Source organism: Drosophila subpulchrella, chromosome 3R (genome assembly GCF_014743375.2).
Source record: "Drosophila subpulchrella strain 33 F10 #4 breed RU33 chromosome 3R, RU_Dsub_v1.1 Primary Assembly, whole genome shotgun sequence".
In the NCBI taxonomy this organism is placed as follows: Eukaryota; Metazoa; Arthropoda; class Insecta; order Diptera; family Drosophilidae; genus Drosophila; species Drosophila subpulchrella.
This window is the reverse complement of record NC_050609.1, coordinates 7,772,521-7,795,620: the sequence shown is the minus strand read 5'-3', so window position 1 is coordinate 7,795,620 and position 23,100 is coordinate 7,772,521. Positions and strand designations below refer to the sequence as shown.

Sequence of the window (23,100 nt, the reverse complement as noted above, 5' to 3'; positions counted from 1 at the left end):
TAGTAATCGCAAAAGAGCAAACGTTGGGGTTTTTGAAAAGTGAGGCAAATATTTTGTATGGTTTTGAACAGTAACGTATACATATTTAAAACACGCGCCATCTTAAGCCTTTGGTCACACTAAAATAACAATAGAGGATTAGAGACCATCTCTCTGACCCATGAGTACTATCGAATTTTGTTGCATCTCTATCGCTCAGCTGTTGCGCGAGTGCTCTCTCTTTTTTACCGTTCTCTTTCTCTTTCATCTATTTTCCCGCTACTTGTTGTTTTTCTTTCCTTTCTTTTCCATACAACAATGTACTTCAAACTGGTAAAAGTAATTCCCGCTCATAAGCAAAGTTCGCTCTTAACCGCTAAATGTTATTGTTGCACTTGTTGATTCAACGCGTTTCTGTGGCGGTTTTCGCAGCTTGGTCAGTTCATTAACAGCAATTTTAACGCTGCGAAATGTAGAAATGACTTTTTCGCGTTTTTAATTTCAGTGGCGGCTTTCTCACTCTATAAATTATAAAATATCAAAGATATATTTTAATAAAATAGCGATATTCGATATATCAGGTGAAAAAATATAACGATAAATATTTATTGTTATTCAAAAATATCGATATATTGACACTTTAATATATTTTGCTCATCCCTAATTCCAGCCGTTGCTTTTCGAAATGCAACAAAAGTGGTTTGTTTGTTGACAGGCGGTTTCACTTCGACCCGGTAATCCCAACGCGACGGTTCGCGATCGTGCTCGTCGTCGCTTGAAACTGAGCTCTTTGAACTCACAAAAACACAACACCCAGCTGAAAATACTTCAAGTTTTCAAAACAAATTTTCGGAGAAGTGTCGCGTTGGAAAAAATTGCAAGTTCTAAATTCTAAGCGCAAGACAATCCAACTTGAGAAACCCATCGAAACCCACGGAGGAGATCGATTCCAAGTGGGTGGCTCCTTCCTCAATGTCTGTGTGCGTCCCCGGAAAGATAATCCCCACTTGCCAGTAGCACTTGCCCAGCCAGATCTGCACCAGTCCTTAGGTAAGTGGTTCTATCTCCAGAGGATTGGGTTCTGGTATTACGGGGGGCTAAATCCATTGGAACCCCCCAGATTGTGAGTGCTCACCTGTGAAGGCCTCTGGCTGTTTTTGTTGACTTGCGCTTTTCGCAATGTCTGACATTGGCGAATTCTTGCCCACGAAAATCGGTTACCCATATATGTAAGCAATCGATTAGCAAATGCGGAAGTGATAATACCCTATTTAGGGGTGGTGTGATTTTTGACACAGTCTTGGTAGTGTGTGAAAAATATATATAAAATATCAAAAAGAGAAAAATTATTTAGGAAATTTAGTGAAATTTTATTATGGATCATATTTATTCATATGACAAGTAGCTATAAAGATAAAACTTTTTGATTTATCGCTTCCTAAATAAATATCTTTTAATATCATATCATCATAATATCATATAACGAGCTTTGGGCTTAAGCAATGACTTGTTTTTAGGGTAAAACATGACCCTTGTCTTAGTTTGTTTATGTACAAGTACTACCCCCCGTTTTTCAATAATATTTGTTCTGAAGGAAGAGAAGGTTCGAGGGCAAACGTGACCGTGAATCGAACAGCAAGAGAGCGCAGTCGCAACTGCAAATGTCACCACCGATTCTTACAATTCCCACAGCTGTCCTCCTACCACATTCACATCCACATCCCGCACCCACAACCATTCCATGTGTACATAAACCCTGGAAAACCGAGAGAAATAATTCTATTTATAGGCAGAGTCAGGCAAAATGCTGCCCCATGTCAACGTCGCCTTCGCAGTTGTTGTTGCTGTGTTTTTAAAGCAAACTCAAAGATAGATTTGTGTCTCGACCATTTTAATTGAGTGCGGAAATGAGGAAACATTTCTTGGAGCCCCCGTCCAGGAATACAAGTGTCGTTGGTTGGTTCTCCACGATCGACAGTCTGTTTCTCGATTCGAGGCACATTTCGTTTATTTATAAGGAAAAGCAGGGAGGAGGTTGACGAGGATGACGCCGCTCCTTTGCGCATGCGTGTCCATGTTGGCAGACGTGCCCATCCTATTCTGAGCACTTTAAAGCCAATTAAACGGGTTCGACAATACCCTTTCATGTGGCGAGGGTATTTGCTTTTCTCGGGGGTGAGGAAGGGTTCCTTTTCCAAAAAGGGATCGATGGTAAAAAGCAAACAAGAATGTTAATATGGGTGCTAACATTAAGTCCGTTTCAACTTGAGAAACCTTTAAATCACATCGTTAAGAATGAAATAAGTTTCTTAAAAGTAAAATATCACTCGATCTGTAAACATTTTCATTGGTATAAACCTATAGTAGTTAATTTTAGGAGCTTTCGCGTATCATTGCTTCCAATATTCCCTTAAGGGTGTGCTTGTTCCGACGTGTTGGGCGTATTATTCCAGATCCTCTGCGGTCCGCTGGAGGTATGATCGTATTTGCATACCCCTAGCTGTCACTCAGACCCCGTGCAACCCCCTTTCGCCCGGCAGGACCACCCCCTCGCCGGATGGCGAACTGGGTTCAACACGCGCCACACAGCTGACAGGATCACGATCCATTGTCACCGCCGACAGCTGCTTATATGGCGTATTATATCCTGAACCCTGGTTCAGGCAGCTCCTCCAAAACAAAGGCCTTCGGACGACGCAAAACCCACTTTGGAGTGGCCACCAGTTGGACTCGAGATGCGTTAGATCAATTTGCATATAATACAAAAAGAGAAACACCGAAACGGCCGACGATTGTTCAAAGATTCGCAGTGAAAGTCAGCCGAGTGTGTGGTTTAATTGCAGCTTTTGTTTTGATAGTCGATTAGCATAATTCAAGATGTATTTCACTCCTATCGTGGTTTTACTGATGGGTTTTTTATGTACCTCTTGTTTTATGTATTACTTTTAGCTCTGGGGCTAACGCAACACGTGCTTATAAAATTTTGGATTAAAATATTTATGAAGGCGGGATCGTAAGGGAAGTGCCGTTTCAGTTTCCTGCTCGAAAAATATTATAAATTATGATAAGACTATGTCACGAACAACAACGGTGATTCAAGCTGTATCGTATCCTCATTGCAAAAGGGCTTAGGGTTTGGAATGTAGTTGGGCTGTGATAAGAAACTACTTAAATTGATAGCGATGGATTTGTCTTTAAAAGTAAATAATAAAGAAACAGTGTTATGGTATAATAAAAACCCTATACCTAAATACAATTCCTATAGTATCAATTGTAAAGTTTATTTCTATAGTTAGCAAATAACCATTTTGTTTGGTAATATTTCGACAATTTTCGGAGCTCAAAATCTCTTTCCCTATTTATGTCTGTGTCAAAGACTGTTACTTTCGTTTGATTAATGACATCCCATCTATTTATAACTCTGTAGTCATCAAACATACGTTTAAAAACAAAGAGACTGAAAATAGATTTGTATAGTTTAAGCTTTCGATGGGAAAGAGGCTCGACTGTTTGGGATAGGTTAATTTTGTTTGGTTTGTTTCGGGGGTTACCTGGCCAATAAATATGCGAGTATTGTGCCCGTTACAAAGGAACTGACAAAAATAATTATATTTTCCTTGTATTTGGTTGGCGGCCGTCAAACAAGTAATTGCGCTGAGAAGCTAGATAAGATTAAATGTGAAGCGATAACGAACCGCCAAATAAAAACAAAGGCTGGCTAACACGGGTCCGGAGACAAAGGCCCGAAATGTTGACCCCAAAATAAACAAAGTGAGGAGAGCACCCTTTAAATGGTTCCCAGTTCTCAGTTCCCCCATTTTTCCCCCAGTTTAAATATCCGCCAAGTGCAAAGTAACGACTTGCAGGTCTACACCATATGGAAAATCTGTGAACATGTGTTGGAGAAAATGAGTTATGATGCCATCACACAAATCCATCAACGTCTGGAAATGTCTTGGGTAATGGCAATGGCAATGGGAATCGGAATCGGAATGAGACTAAAACCCAGGCTCGATCTGGGTCTGGACTGTCGGCGGTTAGCATTTGCATTTTAATTGCATATCCGAATTGTAGGAAGCGGGCAGCGTTAATTGCCGTTTGGCTCACAAAAAACGCTTTTCAATTGTCGGTAGTTTTCCGGCTTTTTCGGATTTCTTTTGACTGGTCCGCACCGCATTAATTGGTTCCACTTGCTCGGCGTTTAACTATCGAGAGTCATTTCTTCGTCTTAAATCCCCCTTTCCCCCAGTTTTATTTATACAATCCCGAAGTCGTTGAACTCGCGATGCAGCCAAAAGCACTCGACTCTGCATTTGTGGGGCAGCCCCTCACGAAAAACTTAAAACTAAACTACAAAAAAATAACAAAAAAATAATAAAAACAAAACAAAATCGGAAAGAGATGGCAAATAACAGAAAAAGATTGGAAAAACAAAACGCTACGAAAACTTGTTTCGGTTGTGACTTTTGCGCATGCTCAGCGTTTTGCTTGCCAACGCTTTACGGTACAGTGAACTCTGGCCCCGTCACCGTTTCGTTTCCCGCTTTTCAAATGTGTGCGGACCAAAATCATGTTCCTGTGACGTTTGGGCCATAAATTTTACAGCTGCAGCTTCTATTGTTGCAAGTGTAATTGCTTTTCGACCATTTTACCCCTCGTTTTTTTTTTTGGCTATTTGGATGGGCCAAGTTGGTTTAGTTAGCCGGAGTGACTCATCACTCTGCTCCCATTTGGTGGCCACTGGCAGCTGCAAAATCTGCGGCCAAAACAAGTTCAACTGGTTGCCCAGCGATGCCTTGTAAATCCATGCAACCGATACAGTCAGGGAAAATCGCCTTCTAATATTGGGAGTATTCGATCTGTAATTATGGAGTTATAATGGAGTGGGGTCACCAGATATTGTACCTTTTGCAACTCAGTTTATTATAATAGAAACTCTGTTTTTACAAGAACAGAATATATACTATGTTTGTGATTATTTTTGGCTATGATTTTTGTTAAAATATAGGTTTGGGTCTCTTTTATAATGGAGTAGGGTCACCAGATATTATACCTTTCGCTACTCAGCTTATTAAAATAGAAACTATATTTTTACAAGATCATAAAATGTATACTGTTTGTGATTATTTTTGGTTATGATTTTTGTTAAAATATAGGTTTGGGTCACCAAATATCATACCTTTCACAACTCCGTTTATTAAAATGTAATCTTTTAGGAAGTTTATAAAATAAAACAACTAGCTTCTAATTCTCATTTTTTAATGGGTGTAGTCTTTTCTAAAATTCCAATGAAGTGAATGAAAGTTACTAAGATTTGTTGCAGTGCATTGAGAGGTTTTGAGGCCCCCGCGCTGCACATTCGCGATTCCGATTCGGAACCTGAACCTGTCGCACCGTTAGTGCGTCCCTCCATCCTCGCGGACCCGTTTCCCTGGGCTCCTGGATCACGTGAGCCAGCCCGTCTTGACTGGTTGAACTTGATATTGATATCGGAACATGGTCAAGGAACTGACCGGAATGGCGAACGCAACTGGTTTTGGGATCATAGGAGATCGATTCTCGTTGGTTAGCACGGTGCAAACAATGCCAATCTGGCCAACAATGCTCATTGGATTCCAATGAAATGTGCTCCGCAGAAGAAAGAAGATTCGCTAACGGTTCGAACTGAGCTGAGCTTCTTTCTCAGCGCTTTTGGCCTCAAATTGCCTCCGGTTCTTCATGGGTTGTAACCCAGGAAAGTGTCGCAATTATTACACAATTTTCGTGGTTCGCCGTCGTCTCGTTTCGACTTTGTTTTAATTTTCCTTTGTGTGAGAGGCACAAGCAAGTCGAAATGTTTTGGTTTTCCACAGTGGTAGAATGGCACACGAGCTGGTTTTTCGTTATGAAATGCTGGCAATTGTTTGCAAAAGTTTTTCTTCTTCTCATTTGCCTTGTCTTTGTTTCGGGTTGTGTTTTAACCGGGAAGTGGCACAAATATGCTATTCCAAAAGGGGAGACCCTAACAGAAATAGGTCACCAAGTGGAGTAAACCAGCAGATATGACAATGAGTTGGATAACCAACATATTTCTCAAGCTATAGGAAATCAATTTGGTATCCATAAATTGAAATTTTTATGGGAGATAAATTTCAAATCTAAATCTTCTCATAACATTTAATTTCCTCCAATTATTTCTCGTTTTCTTTACAAATTTCCCCATCTGAATTCAATTGATTTAAAAAGCCCAGTATTTTTTGAGAGATCATCTTCTCACATCACTCAAAGTTTTGCCGCGAGACAAATCAAATAAGCAACAACGCTGCTGAAAATGTGTTGGCTCTATTAATTATAACCTTTTTCAATTTTAGCCCTATAGGTTTCGCCCCTTATGGTCAACCGATTGCCCTTAACCGTCGTGTGCATTTCTTTAACTGTTTTTCATTTTCCCATTTCCAACGAGCATTGCGCAATGCAACAGAATGCATAACAAAGCCCATGCCAAAACAATGGGCACATAACGAACAACATGATTATTAATTATTCAGAAAAGGCAGCAGTAACAACGGTCATATATTGTGTTTGCCTTTGGTTTTTGGACATCGCCCGGCGGCTCTTTTGGCCAAACCGGAAGCTGAACCTCGTCACCCGCAACGGTAGAACAGTTTTCCATGACACAGAGAATTACACGCCATTTCCAGAACCCCAATGGATCTAAAATGTACTGATACCAAATATATATATATACCAAATATTTATGGGGGGAGCATAGTATATCTTGTATGGATTTATAAAATGATAAAATTGGATTTTCAAATTATGAAATTTTCTATTTATTTTATATCTTAGTGCTATGCTAAATACTTCTAAAGTTGTTTAATACACCTTTAGTTGTAAACAAAGATCTAAGTAACTTTTAATTCTGTTAAGAATTGTGCCAAGTCCCTTATCGCAATGTAAAGCTTATCAGAACATTACAAAACTTTAAATTAGATTCTGATAATATCATAAGCACATTATTGTAGTTATTTTATGAGTAAGCAGAAGAAATTTATAATGTGCACACGAAGTCATTAGCATTTAGAACTTAACATTTAAATTTAAATTATATTGTAATTTTAAGGGCTATAATCCTTAGTTATAAGTAAAAGGCACCTAAAAATAAAAATTTAATTTACAAAAAAAAGTAAAAAAGAAACACCTATTATCTTGTCAGGTGTGGGGTTCGAACCCACGCTCTCTCTCGAGAACCAGAGCTTAAATCTGGCGCCTTAGACCGCTCGGCCAACCTGACTGTGTGGAAATGTCGACAAACGAGCTATACAAGTGAACGGCTGCCTGGCTGCCAGTGCCATTTGCGGTGGTCGGATATGCTGACTAAAGGGGGTGTTTTTCTGCCTCTTTTATAAGTAGGTGGGGGGTATAAAACATACATATGTATATCTCTTTGTTTGGGTAATGCCAAGGTATACAGAGATAATGAGGTTATCTACTACTTAATTCTATATATTTAAGGTCTTTTCAAGTGATTTTGGGAAAAAAAATTAATGGGCGTGGAAAAAAAAATATTTTTATTATCCTTGAGGGGAAATCGAACCCGGGATCTTTGAATTTCTACCGTAAGCAAAGAGTGCTAAAATCGTATGTCTATTTATAGAATGCTTTGCTGCACTCGCGTACTTTTTCGCCGATTTCCCTCTCATTTCGCTTTGTTTCGTTTCGTTTGGTGGTATTGATCAAGCGATTACAGAACAGTAGATAGGCAAACAATGGACGTATATTCCTCCCCCAACCGCAACCCTATAATTTTATTTGTTTTTTCGCTACGTCACAGCCCAGCGAACTACTCTCTCCATCGCTGTTTAGAGAAAGCTCTTGCGAAAGCTTTTCTAATGCCGCTATCAGATGCATCTTTACGGAACAGAATTGCTAATCCATCACGGGTTTGTTTTGTTTTTTTTTTCGCATCTTAATCGCTTTGTTTACTAGAACTCGAAGAGCTTAAAAAAAGCTTGAACCCAACCCATGTAGCCCATTATAAGCAGTACATACCATATAACACCCCTTGTTGAATGCCCGTCAAGCAGCTGTTGCGTCTATGGTGTATAAATAACTCAATTTGCCAATTGGAGTGAAACATAGGCACCGCGGGATAGCTAAAGAGTAGGGAACATATACACGACAATAGTTTATACAACTGAAGTGAAGAAAGTAAAGGAGTTAGGAACAGTACCTAAAGATGGGATCATGATTATTAAGATGTATACTGAATCCAAAGTAAATAAGCTAAGTAACAAGATTTGCTCTCCGTACTTATATTATCTCACAAAATTCTGTTATGAGATCATATTATAGATAGTAAAAAAATATAGAAACGATCTATTTAACAAAATTCACTAAAATAAGGAAAATGCAATAGAATAGCTATATTTTATAGTTGATATGAGGGACACTGGATGAAAAATTCTTTCTTAGTTATAACTTATCAACATAATATTTAAAGAGCTAGAAAGTTGGCCCCTGCTGTCGTTCATAAGGGGGACATTGGATGAAAAATTCTATCTTAGTTATAACTTATCAACATAATATTTAAAGAGCTAAAAGGTTGGCCCCTGCTGTCGGTGTAGACAAATCCGGAAGTTGTTATTCACGCTGCATCGCCGCGAGGCTTCCTGGTGCAACATCGAGCGGCTCCGATGACTCCGCCGCACTTGGGGCAAGTGTTTGGTTCGGGGGCCATTGTTTATACCCGCTCCCGAATTGGGACACAAGCCAGTAAACCATTTCGAATCATAAAAGAATTACAAAAAAAGGTTTGTCCCTGGCACGCAGCTGGAATTATTACTGTGCCACCCACTCGCCGACATCGGTAATTGCGGATTCGGCGCACTTCGCAGCCAACGAAGCCGAATGTCGTATACGATATACAGAGATACACAGAGCAACCCCGAGTTTTGATGGAGGTCGGTCATCCTGCCCAGAATCCGGCAATCGGCAGTGCATGTCGTGCATTTGCTGCAGTCGCCACGCCACGTGAATCGCCCTCTTATAATTCCCAATCGGTTTTTTTCGGGGCGGTTGCCCGAATCGTAGAACTCGGTTACTGGGTGAAAACTGCACGGCAACAGCAGCTGTCGAAACATCATCATCATCATCATCATCATCCTTGCAAACAGCAACAATAACAGATACATTGCCCGTTGCGTTTGGAGTCAAAAGTTCATCAGCGCATCTGATTTCCATGATATATGCACCATATATCTATCTCGAAACGCGTCTGCTTTCGATCTGCCATTGTGTTTACCTCTTAATGTAGGTCAGAAATTTCCGCAAAATTTTGAAATGTCGATAAAGCAAGCGAGAAAATAGAATTAAAAGTGAAAAGAGCTGCATCTCTTGGATAATCCAGCGCGGATGGGCCAAAGTTTGCCAGCCAGTGGAAAGTGTTTAATCGATAGTGAAAAGCGCCAAAGTGAAAATCAATTGTCACTGCCTGCAGCATTTGTGGTAGTCAAATAATCAGTATACAACCAGTCTCATCCCGAACGGTTTCACATACAGTCAACCCCCGAGGTGACTCACCCGTCACCCTTATTCCGTAGTCCTCCCCTTACTTTATTTTTTTTTGAGTGCCAAAGCCTCTGCTCCAGTGCATTGCACTGCAATTAACCCATTAAGGCAAACCAGAACTGCAGTCAGGGACCCCAAAATGGATTTCTATGCCAATAACAATCCGGCGCACTCGGCCAGCACGGGTGAGTTCAATTAACTTGGCTTAATTGTCCGACAATCTTATCGCCAGACATTATTAAGAGTTGGCAATGACTTCTATTTGAGAATTTCATTTGGTGATCTATAAACGATTTTAATTAGGTGTTTTAATAATTGAAACGTTCGTGTGAAAGCGTAATTAGAATGCATTTAGTATGAGTAACTGATTGTTAACTCAATTAATTTGCAGAAAGCAATTGCATTTATATTAAAGGCTTAAGAAAAAGTATATTTTAGAATGATTTATAGAAGTTTTACATTTTTTAACTACCTACAGTTCATAGGACTTTACTTAAAATAGTGTTATTTAAAAGTATAGGTTTTTTTCTGATGAAAAACACATTGCTGATTGGAGAGTTACCTGATTAAATCTATAAAACCAATAAAGAGTTATAAAATAAGCAGGTACTTTATAAGAAAGGTTAAAAATCTATAATGACTTCTGCATATCGGTCACAATTATAAGGCATATAAAGCATTTAATCACGATAAAAATGCATTGTGCTCTAGGTGACTTGCCACTTTTGCAACTGCTGATTAATTCCAGAATAGACAATGACGAATGCCCACCAAAAATTAATGAAAACAAACAGAAAACTGTGCGCAAGTTTCCCAAAAGCGGAGAAAATTACAATAATAAAACTCTGGCACGCAACAATGTTTCTGCTTTTTTTAGCGGAAGAGGGCGAAACTATGAACAGAGTAAACGATGATATCACACCCAAAAAACACCCACTCTGACCAATTTTCGCAAGTAAACATTGTCTGCTCTATTCCTTTTTTTCAAGAAAATCACGCAGAGGCGTGTGCTTTACAGGCTAAGCCTCTGGCTAATTGCTATTCGGAGGTGGTTTTGGGTTAGGGTTTGGGTGGCGGGTCATGGGGTCATTGCATGTGCTCGGATTACGTATACGCACGGTGGGCCCTGGCCAAAACCAAATAAGCCTGTTAGCGGCAGCAGGTGTCGCCCATTCAGGCTGCACTTCATCATTTAAGGAGCACAAAAGGTTCGGTCCGGCTTCACATTTCATAAGCTTCTTGAACATGACTTGGCTGTTCTCTAGCCATGTGCAGACCCCTCCGCTCATCAGCCCTTTTGAAGGCCTCCGCCCCTGTGTTTTCTTGATTTTTTCCACACCTTCGCCTCTGCTCTCGTCCATTGTCAATGTCGCCTTGAAGCATTTCCTACGCCGCCAAGTCATTTGCTGCTTCCACACTTAGTTGCATCGTCTTCACTTGGAAAAAATATTTTCTTTTCATCATAACTAAAATTAAGGGATTTTAATCTGGCTTACTGTTAGCAAAGTAACTTTCGAAATACTTTTTTAATAGGCAATCTCAAAGTTAATCATGTCTTAAATGTCCTTAATAATAACCAATACTTCTGATATATTTTTTATTTAAGTATAATATTTTAAAAATGGTAATCGTTATGAAGACCTTATGTTCTTCATAAATTTAACAACTGAACCCTTTAATACATTGGTGTAAAAAGTGTTATAAAATATTTATATTTAATGAATGTTAAGAGGTAGGAAGTATTTGTATTAAGAAATTAAAGCACATCTTAATAGTCATAACCTTTCCATTTATTTATAAATGCAAGTCCCAAGAAATCATGTTGAGAGTCCGGAAAGAACGTTTTTCCTGGTGTCGCCTTGAGTGTAAAAAAGAGTGAGAATCTGGGGGACTTGGGGCTTGCATTTCCATGCCTGGCCGTCGCCAAGAATGCAGCCGGGCCAGTTCTTCTGCCGCCCATAAACGGCCATCAAACGCTGGCTTCTTTTTAAGACCTCCAGTTCCTAGTCAACTCTTCTCTATATATATATTTTTTTTTTGCATGCTCTGTGTGTGCTTGTTTTTTGCGCAATTTGTAATTTATGCCGCCATCTCATGCCCATGCAGCAGATTCAAGTGGCCCAGACATACGCGAAAGCGGAGTACCCAAGACCCAGGAGAAGGCGACAACGTGGCCGTGATTGTGGGGACTAGCTTGTCTTGCATATGGAATAAGGCCCCCCTCCATCATCGCCTTGCCAATCATTATTTTTTGCTCTCTGCTGCATAATTAAGATTATGTTAAATTGTCTGAGTAATTGTTGTTAATTTGCCTGGGCACATTATAAAGCGATTTCAACCATATGGACGGGGTTAAGCTCCGCTTTCTTTCTTTCCACAAACTGGGCTAATTATGATGGATACATTGCAGCCCATAAATTGTTTGCAACACTTCGATATCAGCATGAGATTGAAGTCTCATTTAATATCCACCCTAATGCTGCATAAGCCATTCAGTTCACTCGAGCAACGTGAGTCATTTTGTTAACTGCACAAAATTCATTTGGATCGATAAGACTTGACTTAATTCCTAATGCAATGGGATCGTCGGGACCCGAATTCTTGGATTTAAATTATTATGTGAACTAAAAGGTATCATGAGTCAACATACAATGCATTTGGTTAATCAGCCCTTTTATAACTATTCGTTAGTTAAGAACAGGAAATCTTTCTTTAGCTTTCAAAATGAATCTTTCGATTGAGACCGTTATTTTTGAAGTCGTTACCAATGAATTTCAGGAAATAAACTTGAAATTAAATGTCATGAGTGGTTAAAAAGTGAAAGGCAGAGTTGGAGAAGTACTAAAAGATGAATTTCCAAACAAACAATTTCTCAAACAGCTGTTTTGTAAACATCTGTCATCACTGAACGTTTTCTAAATTACATCTATAACTGCAGATCTATTGAAAAACACCCACGCACCAAAACCAGTATCTCAGCATCACCAGAATTGTAGTCACTTGATTGTGCCTCTATCTTTCCGTTTGATTCTCACACAGACCAAACTGACTCATTAGGCAAAACAAAATAAGGCTTAACAATCATTTAATAATTTAGCACTTTGCGGCAAATTTATCTTGATGAACGCGGGAGATGGGGTATACGAACTGAGACCCAACAGAAAAGCCATTGTTCCCCCACAGTTCCCCTAAAATTCGAGAGCATTTTGTCGCAATAACAAATGAATACTACGTGTGTACATTATACATGAAAATCTGAATGCACTGGAAAGAGATCGGGGAAAAGGGCAGGCACTATTAACCTAGCGAGAGCAAAATAAATGGATTTCACCTTGACGCGCTCGCTAAAACAATAATACCAACGTCACTGTCTCGCTTACCGAAATCAGATGTCGGACTGGGACTGGGAAGGTGCAGAGATATATGTAGAGCCTACGGCTCCAAAACTAGCTGTAAATGAGAGCTTGCGGTTTTGTACATACCTATATAGATACGTATATAAACGAATGATGCTAGGTGTCTGGCAAATCGTACGACAAGGCCGTACACCTAAGGGGAGTTGAATATGCATATGTATATATTTATGTTCCCGTTTATAGTTATAAAAATGTCGCTGTCTACTGGGAACTGGTGTATTTTAAGATGAAAGTCACACTTATCACATATTTGAACTTTTAACTAATGTAAACTGATCCAATTTAATATTATCTTTTGAGATATGATGTTCAGATCCTGAAAAAAAACCTCTTCAAGATTGTTTCTACTCATGATCGTAATCAAGATAGTGAAATAGTGAAACCGAAAATTAACAGACAGCTAAGAGCAGTATTTTTATTTCGACCGCGACTGTTAATGTGGGGCTTATCAACTGCTCTACACACACTACGCCCATGAGTCAGAAGGCAGTGCATGACCAAGAAAGGTAACCAGCGAATAGACATAAACGAAAGGCGAAATGAGCAGAGGCAGACGAAAAACAGAAACTGCCACAGCGACAGCAGTTGGAGAACAATGGTTACCAGGGAGAGGGCAGTACTACCTATACCACTGCCACTTCCAGTTCCACAAGAGATAGAGAGAGCCCAGAGAGAGAGAGAGGGACTTACAGGTAGAATGGCCGTAAAACACCGGCACCGGTAACCCTAATGACTCTGCGAGAGCCGCACAAATCTCTCCAGCCGAACCGATCGCTCCACTCACTTGTCTTTCCACACTCAACCAGTGAGGAGCGTTCCTGGTCGGTTTCTCGGTTCTCTCAGTATTGGTAGTACGAGGTAGATAAGATTTTTCGCTTTGATATTGCCCCGCCATACGGTGTTACCTGACATAATCAATGTAAAACTAAACTATTTAATTCCTCTTATTTTAAAATCGCTACAATTTCATGTTCGCCTTTTCCCGTTTCCATTACAGTGCGCAAAATGTTGGAGGACACCCAACTGGTGTGGGTGCGAGATGCCGCCGAGGGCTACATACAGGGCCGGATCACGGAGATCGGCACCAAGGAGTTCGAGGTTACGCCCACCGATCGGAAGTATCCGAAGCGCACTTGTCACTTCGATGATATCCACTCCTCCTGCGAGGGGCCCCAGGATCATGATGACAACTGTAAGTATTATGTTCTGGGGACACAAAAAAAAAATAATATAGATATGACGAAGCTACCGTTTTGGGGCCTTATCTTGCCGGTAGTATTATATAAGTGTGGCCAGAAAGTGAAAGAAGGACCAAAACAGTGTCTTTGATTTTGAAAGATATTTCTAATCTCCTCTTAAAAATATACTCACAACCCAAACAAGTTCGTATAATCATATTTCTCCATAGATCAAGTTTTTAAATGTTTTTTAATATTTTCTATATTCAATAAATTGCCATGGAGACATTTAGTATGAATCAAGAAAGCGAAATCGCTTAAAGAGTTAAGTTGCGTAAAGATAAAAATATCGAGCGTTCATGATCTTGAATCCATATCAATGATATAAAACACATATATTTCTGCAGTAGGAAGCCATCTTATCTTCAACCCGATAAGATCGCTTTGACGTAAACGAGACCAGAAATGTAGAGCGACGTTTTTCAGTGGATTAACTTTAAATTGAGCGAGAGAAACCCACACGTAGGGTAATGCGATAGATCTTGTGAAATACAATATATCTTAACCCTATACCACATTGCCCTAGAATGAGGCAATCGTTAGCTACGCTTGCTTACCTGACCCCCGAACCCTTCAGACGGACGGGTGAAAGTGGTCGGGGGATTTGGCCGTAAAACCCGTATAATTTCAGGCGTTTTACTAACCCAGATGATTTTATGTTCCAGGCGAACTTATGCTACTCAACGAGGCCACGTTTCTGGACAATTTGAAAACACGTTACTACAAAGACAAGATCTACGTGAGTACTTAATAAACGAGAAGCATCCGAAATGGAATTAAGTTGAGAACCTATTTTGCAGACATATGTGGCCAACATATTAATAGCCGTGAATCCATATCGTGAGATTAAGGAGCTCTACGCACCCGATACCATTAAGAAGTACAATGGCCGTTCTCTGGGTGAACTGCCTCCTCATGTCTTTGCCATCGGTGAGTGGATTGGATATATGTTAATGATATAGGAGTATATTAACGTTTTCAATATTAACCAACAGCGGATAAAGCCATACGAGATATGCGGGTCTACAAGCTGTCGCAGTCGATCATCGTGTCCGGCGAGTCTGGTGCCGGAAAGACAGAGTCCACCAAATACCTGCTGAAATACCTGTGCTATTCGCACGACAGTGCCGGACCCATAGAGACCAAGATATTGGATGGTAGGTCTTGAAAGAATGCCTTGTTAGGGTTACCTCTTCATGATAATATGATATCCTTTTCTAGCCAATCCCGTGCTGGAGGCCTTTGGAAATGCCAAGACCACTAGGAACAATAACTCTTCGCGATTCGGCAAGTTCATTGAGGTGCACTACGATGCCAAGTGCCAGGTGGTCGGTGGTTATATATCTCACTATCTGCTGGAGAAGAGTCGTATCTGCACGCAGAGTGCTGAGGAAAGAAACTACCATGTTTTCTACATGCTCCTGGCAGGAGCTCCACAGCAGCTACGAGATAAGCTGAGTTTGGGCAAGCCAGATGACTATAGGGTAAGGATCTTGGGATCCTCAAATCATTCCCCTTCTTACGGTCTCTCTTCTTTGGCAGTATCTCTCTGGGTGCACGCAGTACTTCGCCAACGCCAAGACGGAGCAGCTCATACCGGGCTCTCAGAAGTCGAAGAACCACCAGCAGAAGGGTCCGCTCAAGGATCCGATTATCGATGATTACCAGCATTTCCATAACCTGGACAAGGCCTTAGGTCGCCTGGGATTGTCGGATGCCGAGAAGCTGGGGATCTATTCTCTGGTGGCTGCTGTGCTCCACCTGGGCAACATTGCCTTCGAGGAGATTCCGGACGATGTGCGCGGTGGCTGTCAGGTGTCGGAGGCATCGGAGCAGTCGCTGACCATCACCAGTGGACTGTTGGGTGTGGATCAGACGGAGCTGCGAACGGCTCTGGTGTCCCGTGTGATGCAGAGCAAGGGAGGCGGCTTCAAGGGCACGGTGATCATGTAAGGATCTGCGTTTGGGAGACCTATAAAAGTAGTACTTAAATAACCCATCAACCCTTTCTATATCCAGGGTTCCTCTGAAGATCTACGAGGCTAGTAATGCTCGAGATGCCTTGGCCAAGGCCATCTACAGTCGCCTCTTCGATCGCATCGTAGGCCTGATCAACCAGAGCATTCCCTTCCAGGCCTCTAACTTCTACATCGGTGTGCTCGATATCGCTGGTTTTGAATACTTCACGGTGAACTCCTTTGAGCAGTTCTGCATCAACTACTGCAATGAGAAGCTGCAAAAGTTTTTCAACGATAATATCCTAAAGAATGAGCAGGAACTGTACAAGCGAGAAGGACTGAATGTGCCGGAGATCACGTTTACGGACAACCAGGACATCATCGAACTGATCGAGGCCAAGTCGAATGGCATCTTCACGCTGCTCGACGAGGAGTCCAAGCTGCCGAAGCCCTCGTACTCGCACTTCACCGCCGAGGTGCACAAGTCCTGGGCGAATCACTACCGCCTGGGTCTGCCAAGGTCCTCGCGCCTGAAGGCCCACCGCACGCTGCGAGATGAGGAGGGCTTCCTGGTGCGCCACTTTGCCGGCGCCGTCTGCTACAACACAGAGCAATTCATCGAGAAGAACAACGATGCCCTGCACGCCTCGCTGGAGGGTTTGGTCCAGGAGTGCGACAATCCCCTGCTGCAGACCCTCTTCCCCTCGGGCAGCAGCACCTCGGTGCGCGGCAAGCTCAACTTCATATCCGTGGGCTCCAAGTTCAAGACCCAGCTGGGTGAGCTCATGGAGAAACTGGAACAGAATGTAGGTATAAGGGTTTCTTGTTTTGAACCCGAAGCTAATGGATGTTTATCTGTTTCAGGGCACCAACTTTATCCGCTGCATCAAGCCCAACAGCAAGATGATCGATCGCCAGTTCGAGGGCAGCCTGGCGCTGGCCCAACTAAAGTGCTCGGGTACCATTTCCGTGCTGGAGCTCATGGAGCATGGCTACCCTTCGCGTGTTCTCTTCGCGGATCTGTACAGCATGTACAAGTCGGTGCTCCCACCGGAATTGGTTTCCTTGCCGGCTCGCACCTTCTGCGAGGCCATGTTCCAATCGCTCAACCTGAGCGCCAAGGACTTCAAGTTCGGCATCACCAAGGTCTTCTTCCGACCGGGCAAATTCGTGGAGTTTGACCGCATCATGCGCTCGGATCCGGAGAACATGCTGGCCATTGTGGCCAAGGTCAAGAAGTGGCTGATTCGTTCGCGTTGGGTCAAGTCCGCTCTGGGAGCCCTCTGCGTGATCAAGCGTGAGTTTTTCTCTGAAAACATTCAATATAATCTCCTCTTGAATTATGTTCATTTCGACCTCCTTAGTGCGCAATCGAATCATCTACCGCAACAAGTGTGTCCTGATAGCCCAGCGCATAGCCCGAGGTTTCCTGGCCCGAAAGCAGCATCGTCCGCGCTATCAGGGAATTGGCAAGATCAACAAGATCCGGACCAATACCCTGAAGACCATCGAAATTGCCAGCGGCTTGAAGATGGGTCGTGATGAGATCGTTAGTGGGGTTAATGATATCTACAGGCAGATCGACGATGCCATTAAAAAAATCAAGGTGGGTATTGCTAAATTCCTATTGTAATACCTTACTGATTGTGATTCCCGTCCTCCGCACAGTTAAATCCCCGCATTACCCAACGGGAAATGGACTCGATGTACACCGTGGTCATGGCCAACATGAACAAACTCACTGTGGATCTGAACACCAAGCTCAAGGAGCAACAGCAGGCCGAGGAGCAGGAGCGTCTGCGCAAGATCCAAGAGGCCCTGGAGGCCGAGCGGGCGGCCAAGGAGGCGGAGGAGCAGCGTCAGCGCGAGGAGATCGAGAACAAGCGACTGTGGGTATTGGGATTTGGGGGATTTTAACTTATAACTAACTTCTATTGAAATCCACAGAAAAGCGGAGATGGAAACAAGACGCAAAGCTGCCGAGGTTCAGCGCCTGCGCCAAGAGGAGGAGGATCGCCGTGCCGCCTTGGCGCTGCAGGAGCAGCTGGAGAAGGAGGCGAAGGACGATGCCAAGTACCGACAGCAGCTCGAACAGGAACGCCGTGATCACGAGTTGGCCCTGCGCCTGGCCAACGAGTCCAACGGCCAGGTGGAGGATAGTCCACCAGTTATCCGCAAGTATGTGATTATGTCGTATGAATCACTAGGGCAAAGACTATCTTTGAGATTATAAGGGGGTTGGGTATAGTACATATTTTTTAAAAGGGGTTTTCTGAGAATAACGATACTTTTGAATATAATAGATATTAAAAACAATAAAAATTTATATAATATAAGCCATTTTTTAAATATTCTGAAAGAACATCTAAGAATATCAGATTAGAACTGCTTTTTTGTCAATATGTATATGTATATGTTAGATATTAAGCCTTTAAATATTTTATAAAACTCACCAACTTTTTCCTCTTCCCCCACACGGAAACCACTCCACACTATCCACAACAATACACCACCACCCAACACACAATCCAACCCAACGAACACAACACAGTGGTGTCAATGACGCGTCTCCCATGGGTTCCAACAAACTGATCAGGTATAGCACGCTTTATGAATTACCTATGTCTCCAACTCTTGTAAATTTTGTCAATCTTTTCTTTGCTTTCCCAAAAAAAAACACTAATTGGACAATGACTCACCCAAAAAAAACAAATCAACAAACAATTCTATACTTCTTTAACTTTCTTACTTTCTGTATATTTTTGAAAAAGTTTTTCACAAGTTGTGTCAAACATTGCTTCGCGGTACTTGAATAAGTGAGTTGGTGCTGGTTTTGAAATCATTTCATACTAACATGTACTACTAACACCTAAAGTAATGAGCTCATGCCCACTAATCCAAAGCATTTGTAATATACTACTACTACTAGAGAACTCCCATTGGCTTTTAGTTGTTGACTTTTCGATTCTTTTGTATCCTGTCACTATGAACATGTAATGCCATCAATGACTCACTTTGTTTGCTTGCGCTGATGTATTACTTTACCTCATTTAAAATGGTGCTAATTGATATTACTATTCCTGTGGTAGATCGGAAAATGTGCGGGCCCAACAACAGGCCCTGGGCAAGCAGAAGTACGACTTGTCCAAGTGGAAATACTCGGAGCTGCGTGATGCTATCAACACGTCCTGTGATATTGAGCTGCTGGAGGTAAGAGCTTAAGACCTTTAGATTTTTTGAAAAATATATACTAGAAAACCTTTGGTATCGTTTATAGGCCTGCCGCCAGGAGTTCCATCGCCGCTTGAAGGTGTACCACGCCTGGAAGGCAAAGAACCGCAAGCGCACCACCATGGATGAGAACGAGCGCGCCCCACGCAGCGTCATGGAAGCAGGTTAGTAGAGCTCGTTAAACACCATAAAATACTGAAATATTATAAACCCTATTTCCTATTCCAGCCTTCAAGCAGCCGCCTTTGGTACAGCCAATCCAGGAGATTGTGACGGCCCAACATCGCTACTTCCGGATTCCATTCATGCGAGCCAATGCGCCGGACAACAGTGAGTGTCCTGTGTTGGGATACTATGATATAATACTAATAATGGAATATAATATCCCCTACAGCCAAGCGCGGTCTGTGGTATGCCCACTTTGATGGCCAGTGGATCGCTCGGCAGATGGAACTGCATGCGGACAAGCCGCCAATTCTTTTGGTGGCCGGCACGGACGACATGCAGATGTGCGAACTGAGCCTGGAGGAGACGGGTCTGACGCGCAAGCGCGGCGCCGAGATCCTGGAGCACGAGTTCAACCGCGAGTGGGAGCGAAACGGGGGCAAGGCCTACAAGAATCTGGGCGCCAAGCCGAATGGGCCAGCTGCCGCAATGCAGAAACAACAGTAGACCCACGTCTATAAACAAACAACAAACAGGCACTGCATTAATCAAACACGTTGCCGTTTCGGTGGTCAACAGGTCAACAAATTAAGTAACTAACGAAATTCCAAAATAAGTTTTTTGCCAGTCAAATTTTACTGAAAGCGACCACGTCCATAAAACATTTTTAGTAAATATAACAATATTCTATAATGAATGTCGAGCTTTTGATTTTGATTTCGATCCCATGTTTCTTTATCCGCTCATTTTGTGCGCCCGGACTGTTGTGGGGGCCTTATACATTTAGCTATACAAATATATATCTCTGATTAAGTGAATCTTATGATGTAAGAGGAAACGGCAAGTTGTATTTAGTATTTAACGAAGTACTATTTAAATTGTGTATTTAGTTCACTGCGATGTATTTACATAATTGAATATATATTTTACAGTATTTTAAAAATAAATATTTGAAGTACATTTCTTTCGTTTTTTCCCGGGCCCCAGTGATGTGCCCCTTAAAATAACCCGTTGAGGAAATGTTGACGCATTTAGTACCCATTGTATAGTATAATGGCTAAAAACCAAAGAAATAACAAAAGGAGGTCATGGTTGTGAACATATTTATAAACTATATTCAAAAGTAACAAAATCATCTGTCTGCAGTGGAAGATCTGTTAAATTCGTTGAATTTAAGACATTCGTTGAATTTAAATTTTTAAAAATCCCGCCTTGTGTGTTAGCGATGACAAAATGCTAGAAATGAAAAGGAAAACATTGTCTTGAAAACCAGGGCTGGCTAACAAGCACTTGGTTGTACGCCGTTCCACCATCTGGCAACACTGTTCCGCTCCCGGTGTGAAATAAGCCAATTTGTATTTCATCCATTTATTTGGAATTTAAAGCCAACCCGTATTAAAAAGCGATCAATTCAGCATGCCTACCATTGGAGTTAAACGGGATATACTGTTCGAGGCGCTCGGCAAAACCTACAGTGAGTTTGAAGAGTCCACGTGTAATCACGTTTTCATCGGGTGGAGTACACTTATGTTTACCCCTTTTCCGCAGCCGATGATGAGTTCCAGGACCTATGCTTTGCCTTCGGACTGGAGCTGGATGAAGTGGTAGGTGCTCCGCCTTAAAATAGATTGTACACCTAGTCATAACTACCAAATGAACCATATTAGACCACGGAGAAGCAGATGCTGACCAAGGAACAGGGCGATGTGGCAGCTGCGGCGAATGCCAGCGAGGAGATCATCTACAGAATCGATATTCCTGCCAACCGGTACGATCTGCTGTGTTTGGAGGGTCTGGTCACGGGTCTGCTGGTGTTCCAGGGCAAGTAAGTTGCAAAGCACTGAACTCTTATCAAAAAAACCCTCTAAAAGTGTTTTCCTACCAGGCTCAAACCTCCCAAGTTCCAGTTTGTGGAGCCCGCCAAGAGGCAGGTGCTCAAGATTGACCCTTCGACGGCCCAGATTCGTCCCTATGCCGTGGCCGCTGTGCTACGGAACGTGACCTTCACGCAGGCCTCCTACAATAGCTTCATCGATCTGCAGGACAAGCTGCACCAGAACATCTGCCGCAAGCGCACCCTGGTAGCCATTGGAACCCACGATCTGGACACCCTGCAGGGACCCTTCAGCTACGAGGCTCTGGCCCCAGAACAGATCAAATTCAAGCCACTTAACCAAACCAAGGAGATGACTGGCAGCCAGCTGATGGAGTTCTACGCCACGCATGCCCAGCTGAAGCAATACTTGCCCATCATTCGGGACTCCCCGGTTTATCCGGTGATCTACGATGCCAATCGAGTAGTGCTGTCTCTGCCGCCCATTATCAACGGCGACCATTCCAAGATCTCGCTGAAGACCAAAAACGTGTTCATCGAGTGCACTGCCACGGATCGAACGAAGGCCAAGGTGGTGCTGGACACCATCGTGTGCCTCTTCTCCGAGCACTGTGCCCAGAAGTTCACAGTGGAGCCGTGCGATGTGGTGCAGCCCGATGGCAGTGTACTCTCCTATCCGGAACTGGAGGTGCGCGAGGAGCGGATCTCGGTGAAGCGGGCCAATGCATACATTGGCATAGATGAGCCGGCGGAAAAGCTGGCCGACATGCTGACACGCATGTATCTGGAGGCCAAGGTCGATGGCGACTCGCTGGTGGTGAAAATCCCACCCACGCGGCACGATGTGATCCATGCCTGCGACATCTACGAGGATGTGGCCATTGCCTTTGGTTATAATAACATTAAGAAGTCCCTGCCTGCCTTCATGCAGATAGCCAAGCAATTCCCACTCAACAAGCTGACCGAGCAACTGCGCGAACAAGTGGCTCAGGCGGGATTCACTGAGGCGCTGACCTTTACGCTCTGCTCTCGAGATGACATTGGACGCAAGCTAAACAAGAACATCGAGGCCCTGCCGGCTGTCCACGTCGGCAATCCAAAGACCCTGGAGTTCCAGGTGGTGCGCACTACCCTGCTACCCGGTCTGCTCAAGACTTTGGTGGCCAATCGAAAGATGCCGCTACCCTTAAAGCTCTTCGAGATCAGCGACGTGGTGGTTACGGATGAGAACACCGAGGTTGGAGCACGCAACGAGCGAAGGGTGTGCGCTGTGAACTGCAACAAGACAGCTGGCTTCGAGGTGGTCCATGGTCTGCTGGATCGCGTGATGCAGTTGCTCTCCGTGCCCTGGAAGTCGGCGAACGTAACTAAGGGATATTACCTGCAAGCCGCTGAGGGTGAGTTGTCTAAAAGTGCGTTTGTCAGCTCACAGTCATCAGTGATATCTCCATTTCAGATCCCAGCTACTTCCCTGGTCGCTGTGCTAATGTGATTTACGACAACGTTGTCATTGGCAAGATTGGAGTCCTGCATCCTACTGTGCTCCAGGCCTTCGAGCTCACCACGCCCTGTTCGGCGGTTGAGTTCACCATTGAGCCCTTCGTCTGACAGATTTAATCGATCAACAAAATGTTCAACATTTTCAAAAAGTTCACAAATAAATTATCACAAATATATATTATAAAAAATATTTGAGCAAAAATTTACTATCCCCATTTCCAATTCCCAAA

The 23,100-nt window shown here is 42.8% G+C and overlaps 2 protein-coding genes and 1 non-coding gene across 7 annotated transcripts; 2 read left to right on the top strand and 1 right to left on the bottom strand.

Annotated features, from left to right (window-relative positions):
- Positions 1-696: 696 nt before the first annotated feature.
- Positions 697-20,233, top strand: LOC119547652 (myosin heavy chain 95F). Of its 5 annotated transcripts, none has more exons than XM_037854615.1 (18): positions 697-1,029; positions 13,942-14,136; positions 14,848-14,921; positions 14,983-15,112; positions 15,178-15,339; positions 15,404-15,666; positions 15,725-16,131; positions 16,202-16,946; positions 17,005-17,437; positions 17,505-17,746; positions 17,809-18,029; positions 18,088-18,318; positions 18,692-18,736; positions 18,912-18,956; positions 19,230-19,350; positions 19,418-19,535; positions 19,600-19,701; positions 19,766-20,233. In XM_037854615.1, the coding sequence occupies exons 2-18, from the start codon at positions 13,950-13,952 to the stop codon at positions 20,041-20,043; spliced, it is 3,804 nt and encodes a 1,267-aa protein (XP_037710543.1). In that variant the 5' UTR covers positions 697-1,029; positions 13,942-13,949; the 3' UTR covers positions 20,044-20,233. The 5 variants fall into 5 exon arrangements, with proteins under 5 accessions (XP_037710543.1, XP_037710526.1, XP_037710535.1 ...); XM_037854598.1 differs by lacking the exon at positions 697-1,029 and adding an exon at positions 8,979-9,713; XM_037854624.1 differs by lacking the exon at positions 697-1,029 and adding an exon at positions 13,679-13,802.
- Trnal-uaa lies at positions 7,169-7,252 on the bottom strand. The gene has a single exon. It is a non-coding gene; the product is annotated as a tRNA-Leu (tRNA).
- A 593-nt stretch (positions 20,234-20,826) lies between the features above and the next one.
- Positions 20,827-23,058, top strand: LOC119550254 (phenylalanine--tRNA ligase beta subunit). The gene is made up of 5 exons (XM_037858834.1): positions 20,827-21,010; positions 21,085-21,140; positions 21,204-21,361; positions 21,422-22,767; positions 22,827-23,058. Exons 1-5 carry the CDS (start codon positions 20,953-20,955, stop codon positions 22,976-22,978), a joined length of 1,770 nt encoding a protein of 589 aa, XP_037714762.1. The 5' UTR covers positions 20,827-20,952; the 3' UTR covers positions 22,979-23,058.
- Positions 23,059-23,100: the final 42 nt, after the last annotated feature.

Excerpts from the sequence above, each read along its gene's own strand:
- LOC119547652 (XM_037854598.1), top strand. The coding sequence starts at position 9,668 with ATGGATTTCTATGCCAATAACAATCCGGCGCACTCGGCCAGCACGG. Across the intron at positions 14,922-14,982 it reads ACTACAAAGACAAGATCTAC|ACATATGTGGCCAACATATT; the intron begins GTGAGTACTTAA and ends CCTATTTTGCAG. Across the intron at positions 16,947-17,004 it reads TGGAGAAACTGGAACAGAAT|GGCACCAACTTTATCCGCTG; the intron begins GTAGGTATAAGG and ends TATCTGTTTCAG.
- LOC119550254 (XM_037858834.1), top strand. The coding sequence starts at position 20,953 with ATGCCTACCATTGGAGTTAAACGGGATATACTGTTCGAGGCGCTCGGC. Across the intron at positions 21,011-21,084 it reads GGCGCTCGGCAAAACCTACA|CCGATGATGAGTTCCAGGAC; the intron begins GTGAGTTTGAAG and ends CCTTTTCCGCAG. Across the intron at positions 21,141-21,203 it reads GACTGGAGCTGGATGAAGTG|ACCACGGAGAAGCAGATGCT; the intron begins GTAGGTGCTCCG and ends GAACCATATTAG.